General features: G+C 45.5%; 1 protein-coding gene across 3 annotated transcripts in view; it reads right to left on the bottom strand.

Moving 5' to 3' along the window:
* Positions 1-176: 176 nt before the first annotated feature.
* The window catches only part of Ipo8 (importin 8), a 64,227-nt gene continuing 57,754 nt past the window's right edge, over positions 177-6,649 (bottom strand). For 2 of the 3 annotated variants that reach the window (XM_005364623.3, XM_026787907.1), the window contains exons 23-25: positions 5,730-5,927; positions 3,086-3,202; positions 177-2,296 (exon numbers count right to left, since the gene is read on the bottom strand). In XM_005364623.3, the coding sequence (XP_005364680.1) occupies positions 2,274-2,296; positions 3,086-3,202; positions 5,730-5,927 (338 nt within the window). In that variant the 3' untranslated portion in view covers positions 177-2,273. The remainder of the gene's footprint in view (positions 2,297-3,085; positions 3,203-5,729; positions 5,928-6,649) is intronic. The other variant, XM_005364624.2, reaches the window with a different exon arrangement.

A 6,649-nucleotide genomic window follows, 5' to 3' on the forward strand; every position in this document is an offset into this window, starting at 1 on the left:
AGCAGGATGCACTCCCGTGGCCTGCAGAAGCGCTCTCACGCTCACACTGTTCACGAGGAGACCAGAGATCCTGATGTTACTCCCTCTCTCCCCTCTTGTTCCAGGTTCCTGGAAGTCAGGAAAACGTGCCAACACGTTATCAACTCCACGCTCCAGAAAACAGTCACACAGCAGAGTTCAGTTGGTGGGAATTAGCCCACACTTTATTTTACAGTACATTCATGTAGGTTCCTGCATTTCCAAGGTAACCAGATCACATTCCGGTTAGCACTTCCGGTAATAAAATCATACAATGACTCTGGCTTCAAAAACAAGGTGTGGTGGTGTGCAGGAGTCTCCGTTCCCTTATAGCTGCAGATGACAATCCACCACAAAGCAACATCTCTAAGACCCATGCCCCCGAGATCCAGTGTGAAGGCATATTACCTACGTTACAATTAAACCGTATGAGACATGGGGAAACCAAACAATTTCAAAGATCTAAAATTCCCCCACAATGCAATCTTTCCCTTCTAATTGCTGGGGGTCATGCAGCTTTGGTGCCCTGAAAAATGAGGAGTGGGAAAATGCAGGGCCATTTCACTCTGAAACGTATGGCTTTTCAAGATACTTCTTTAAAAAAAAAAATTAAATAACCTAAATTTTAAAACAAAATATATGAGCAAGGGTTGGCAATTCAGGAAGCATCCAGAAAATTCTGCCAGCTGCAGATGGAAATTTACACTGTAGGCATTTCACAGAAACAAAATTTGTATCACATCCAGAAACACATCAAGTCCTGATGACATATTTCCATTTTGCTAAATAAAAGCACTGTGGGGTTCATATTCGGCTTTTGAACAGTTCAGGAAAAAGTCATCTACAATACTGACATCATTCACCTATAAACCCAGCTGACCAAAAGACCAACCCTTGGAGAATTTTTAAAAACCAACTGAGCCATAATAGAGAACAAGCTAAATCAGGCTGGGGAAATTTCAGACTCTGAGACAGCAGGTAGTGAGATCTGCCGGGTCACCTGAAGTGGGCCATAACTCCAATCCCTGGGAAGCTGAGGTGGGCGGACTGCAGCAAGTCTGAGGCCAGACTAGGCTGTGTAGAGTTCCAGTCCGGCCAGAACTGTGAAGCAAGACCCTGACTTAAAAAGAAGTTAAAAATCAGCTGGGCCTGTCAACAGCAGTCAAGAGGGATGCAACTTTGGGGCCAGCCTGAGTTGCATACAGAGCAAGACTCTATCTAAAAAGAAAGGGGGGGGGGAGGCGGGAGGAGAAAAGAAAAAAAGAAGAAAAAAATTATAAAATGCTTTGGGCCCTGTCCAACGTGGCTGGAATGGTAAGTAGCGACCAAGTCCTCCCCCAGAAATTGCCTTCTTAAAACTTTAATGTGCCTTCGCATTTGGATGCCCCCAACCAGTACAATACAGTTAAACATGTGATTCGTAAGAACTTCAGTCTTGCTGCTAAGCCCAGTGATTAACAGGCCCCTGCTGCTGGTGCCCAGAAGTGGGAAAAGCCTGAACTTAGCAGGTTACCAACGTAATCAACACATTTGTGATCCTGAAACATCACCCCATTCAAGAGGGAAAATGTGACGGAAAAGGGAATACAGCAGTTCTCTGTAAAGCCACAGATGTCTTATGAAGAGCCAGTCACGGCCTAAGCTCCAACCCCTGAAGAAAGCCACTCGGCACACGGTGGTCAGAGGAGCAAGGATGTTTCTGAAACCAGAGTTAGACTCGCACTAACTGCCTGACAGCCGCTGCAGAGGACAATGAAGAGTGAGGTGACATACAACCAAGGTTTACAGGATATCTAGAAATGCTTTGTGATTTAAAAAAATTGCAACGCACTCCAAAAAAATTTGTTTCTGATAATTCATGTACAACAGAAGGCACTGTTATCCGCATAAATCCACTGATTCTGCAAGGCAAAAACCTGAGACGCATGCGCCAATACCTAACTCTAACCCCTCAGTGTTTGGCCTTCAGACCAGATGCTTTGTCCTTTCCACTCAATGACCCTGCTTTTCTTTCATTTCGTACATTACAGTAGCCATTGAAAAATACATATTCCAGGTTAAGAAGGATCAAGGGAAGGGCGAGCGAGTCCGTGGCTGCCTGATGCCGACTACACGGCCCCTTGTTTCCCTCTTGGCCCTCACGCATTCCGTGAAAGCAGCAGCAGCGGTGATGCTGGTCGGTGAACGGTGGACACGCCTTTCAGTTGTTGCTGGGCGCGACCCCAAAGTTAAACGCAGAGAAGATGATCTTGTCCTCAGATGTGAAGCCTCCCTGCTACTGAAAAGAGGGAAGGGAAGACATAAAAGGATGCCAAGGCAGGAGCACTGATTAAAGACTTTAGACTCACAAAGATAGGATAGATGATAGTGTATTTTTCTAATTTGCCAAATATAAATGGACTAAATATTGTAATTATAATTCTTGCTTGATAACTGTTTTGTATATATAATTTTACTATGTTAAAGTTAAAATCTTCCATTTTATTTAGACAGAAAAAGGAAGGTGATGTGGGATTCCCCTCTGTGTGCTGTGAATACCATTAGTTAATAAAGAAGCTGCTTTGGGCCTATTGCAGCGCAGAATAGGGCAAGGTGGGAATTCCAAGCAGATAGAGGAGAGAGTAGGTGGAGTCAGGAGATGCCCTGCAGCAGCTGGAGGAGAGGGATGCTGGAACCTTGCCGGTAGGCCACTATCTCATGATGATACACAGATTGATGGAAATGAGTGAACTCAAGGTGGAAGAGCTAGCTAGAAATGTGCACAAGCTAACAGGCTAAGCAGTGATATAATTAACGTAGTTTCTGAGCGATTATTTGGGTTTGGACTGCCAGGAAACAAACAAGCAGCTTCCACATACAAATCAGCCCAGGAGAAGGAACACATACCAGTAACTCTAGCACACACATACAGATCAAAATAGGAGGATTACTAGTTCAGGGAGGTCTAGGCTGCACAGAAGAGCCTGTCATGAAATCAAAGCAAGAACAGCCATGGAATTCTTCATTATCATGAAGGGCTGCTCTTCAGCTAATCAAACGAGGCGGATGTGTGGAAAGGATGGCTGACCTCCCATTGCCCTCCGATGCTCCGCCAATGTGTACACCTCCTGCAGCTTTCTCTTCTGATCCTCACTGAGTGGTGCCACCAGCAGCTGATACCAGGCAGCATCCCGATTCTGCACAGCTACAGCATTTCGGGGGGTTTGGAGGAGAAAAGGTAAGAAAGCCAGTGACCATTATTATCTCGGGAAAAGCAGGTGGTATGATCAAATCTTAATAAAATTCTTCCAGACAATAAGTGGCAGGGGGATGAAACTGATCCCCAGAGACAACTAAAGTCCCCTTTACAAATCTGTGGTTTCCCCTAATTTTGTCTATCTTCTTCTGAAGTTTCCCCTAAATATATATATTTAATATAATATACCCTAAGATTCTGATCCTGGGAAACACCTAGATTCACTGTTACCATTCTCATTGGACTCTTCCTAAGACCTTCCACAATAGCTGTTTCTACACTGAGGACCCAAATCTGCAGCCTTGTGCAAAATCCTTCCCTTCTCTTCCTGGACATTTCCAGCTAAACCTTTCAAATTTAACACAACTGAAACAAAGTTTAACATTTTCTTTCTAAATGCTCTCAACTTCCCATTTCAATCACAAGAGCTCTATTGGTCTCTCAGGAAACCACTGCGAAGCCTTCCCACCACACATCAAACCCTCTGCCTGTCTCTGAGTGTCCTCCACCTGCACACTCTTCTCATCGATTACTGAGTGTCCTCCACCTGCACACTCTTCTCATCGATTACGGTTCTACTCCTGATCTAACAATCTCACATTGTCTGGGATCCCGGAGACCTTGCACTTCAAACCTAATTACTCCCAGAAGTAAAATACCATAACAGGTCAGCAGCTTAGAGCCACTCTGCACTGGGCAGAAAGAGCCCACATTCATGGCAGTCGCCTGCAGTCCTATGCCACCCTTCCCAGAACTCCTCAGAGGCTCCTTAGTGGTCTAGTGGAGATTGTCAACAGACGGCTGCACAACCCACGAGAGGAGCGTCTCGACTGTCGAGCATGGTCAGGATGCCTATCCTGGAGCACACTTTCCTATTTCTAGCTCCACGGCTGGCTTTGAGAGCAATCCTGCACTGTGTCAGAACCAAACAATGGTGGTGTATTGTGTTGGCATTGCCTACTTGGCAAAAATAGGATGCACACATGAGAATTTTAAACATCCAATAGTAGAAATGAAAGAGGTCCAGTTGAAGAGCAGAAGGAGGGAGAAGACAAGCAAGGAAGTCAGGACAGTGAGGCGCTGGTCCACTCACTGAGGCAGTGTGCCTGTTCTAATGGGAGCTCACCAAATCCAGCGGACCGGGACTAAAGGAGCATGGGATCAAACCCGACTCTCTGATTGTGGCTGACAATGGGGGCTGACTGAGAAGCCATTGATAAAGGCACTGGGACTTGTTTTTATGGCATGTTCTGGCTTTTTGGGACCCTAGTCTATATGGATGCACAGCTTCCTAGGCCTGGATGTAGGGCGGGGGGGCCTTGTTCCCACAGGGAAGGGGTCCCTGACTTCTCTCAAGCAGGGAGGGGGAGGGAAGAGGGTGAGTGGGGGAGTGGGAGGGGACTGGGAGGAGGGGAAGAAGTGTAAATTTTTGAATAGAGAAATAAAAAAATAAATTAAAAAAAAAGAACTTACAGAACTTAAAGATAAATATAAAGGTACAGATATACAAATAAAGAAATTTTGTCTTAAAAAAAAAGATAATATAATCACAGAACTACTATTTAACCATAAAGCAAATAACAGACATTAACTAAAAATTGTTTTCAGTATAACGGTTAGATTAATAATTTGTAAAGGATTTCATTCGCTTATTCTTTATTTTTGTAGGAAGCAACTGCAGCTCTGGATTGAATGCATGTTGTTGCCATGAGCTCAGTCAAGGACCCCAGTGCCTCGGCCCCATGGGAGTGGCAGTTTTCCCCAGATGAGGCTCAGAGAACAGCAAAGCTTTCCTGGGGCCCAGTGCCAACACTGACAATGTGTGCAGACTCCTGCCACCCAGTGTTTATAGCCATATACAGTAACCCCTGGTTTTTTGAGACAGGGTTTCTCTGTGTAGCTTTGGAGCCTGCCTCTGCCTCCTGAGTGCTGGGATTAAAGGCATGCACCTCAACCAATAAAATCTCAGCTGTGAAAGAGAAAAAAGGCCATTCTTGTCTGAGACCAAGCACAACATGTAGACACTTGTGCCTAAAATGACGTCTGTGAAGATGGCTGCAGGCTCAGCCTGATGTTGCTGCGGCAGCAATGGGAGTTTAGGGTGGCTTTCGGGTTACCATTCTAAACTTTATCATTTGAAATGTGTTTGGATATTTCTAAAGCAAAAGAAAAAATCTTAAAGAGTCTATACCAATATGGGGGCAGATCCCAAAACACCTTCTAACAGGAAGAAATTAAAGATGTTTTAAAAAAAAAGTCTTCAAAGCCGGGCGGTGGTGGTGCACGCCTTTAATCCCAGCACTCGGGAGGCAGAGGCAGGCGGATCTCTGTGAGTTCGAGGCCAGCCTGGTCTACAAGAGCTAGTTCTAGGACAGGCTCCAAAACCACAGAGAAACCCTGTCTCGAAAAATCCAAAAAAAAAAAAAAAAAAAGTCTTCAGGTTTGAGGAACGGAGGTGGGGGCGGCGAAGACATACTCAGTAGAGCGTGTGTAAAAAACTGGTACTCGTCCACACTGTTGTGCAGGTCCAGCGGGGTGCTGAAGCCCTCCAGGGCCGTCTCCTCCAGCACGTCTTCATCCCAATCGTCGTCATCCTCCTCCTCGCCTCTGCCGGCGTGCGACTGCATGGCTGGAGCCGTGACGTTCGTCTCCTCCTCCTCGCTGGAGATCTCCTCTGGGGACCCGGTCATGTGAAGAGTGAAAACAAGGACATGTGCAACCAGCACAGGATCTATCTAAACTATCGACTTCTCCTCACGGTAGCAGACTGACTGCGTCTCCCTCTTAAACTCGGCAGCTCAGACCCCGCTGAACTGCAGACTGCCCTGCTCTTCTCATGGGAAGAAACGCAGAATGGTTCCCATTCACAATGACTTCAACTCTCAGGTCCGGGGTATCCCCAAGACCATACTAGTTATGAACCAACAAATAGGGTAAGAAAGTAAGAAATTATAAAGAAGCAAAGATTCTTTACTGCTTACTCCAATGATTCTTCAAGGTCAAAGTACTTCTAGAAAACAGTTATCACTCTAATGTCTACCCCAGATACAAAAGGACATCTTTCAGGAATCAGTTCCCTCCCTGACATGTGGGTTGTGGAGCCTGAACTCAGATCATAAGGCTCAGTAGCAAGCATTTTACCCACTGAAATATCTTGCCAGCCCTGTGATCCTTGATTGACTGAACTTCCTGTATTCATCCATTTTACGCTAAATTTGTTTAATCCTTAAACCTCTCGAAATTTTAATTTTTAAGATAAATTACCCAAGAACCATTAAAAAAAAATCTCTATAAAACTCTTATCCTAGCCGGGCGGTGGTGGCGCACGCCTTTAATCCCAGCACTCGGGAGGCAGAGGCAGGCGGATCTCTGTGAGTTCGAGACCAGCCTGGTCTA

Source organism: Microtus ochrogaster (assembly GCF_000317375.1).
Source record: "Microtus ochrogaster isolate Prairie Vole_2 chromosome 14 unlocalized genomic scaffold, MicOch1.0 chr14_random_2, whole genome shotgun sequence".
NCBI classification, from domain to species: domain Eukaryota; kingdom Metazoa; phylum Chordata; class Mammalia; order Rodentia; family Cricetidae; genus Microtus; species Microtus ochrogaster.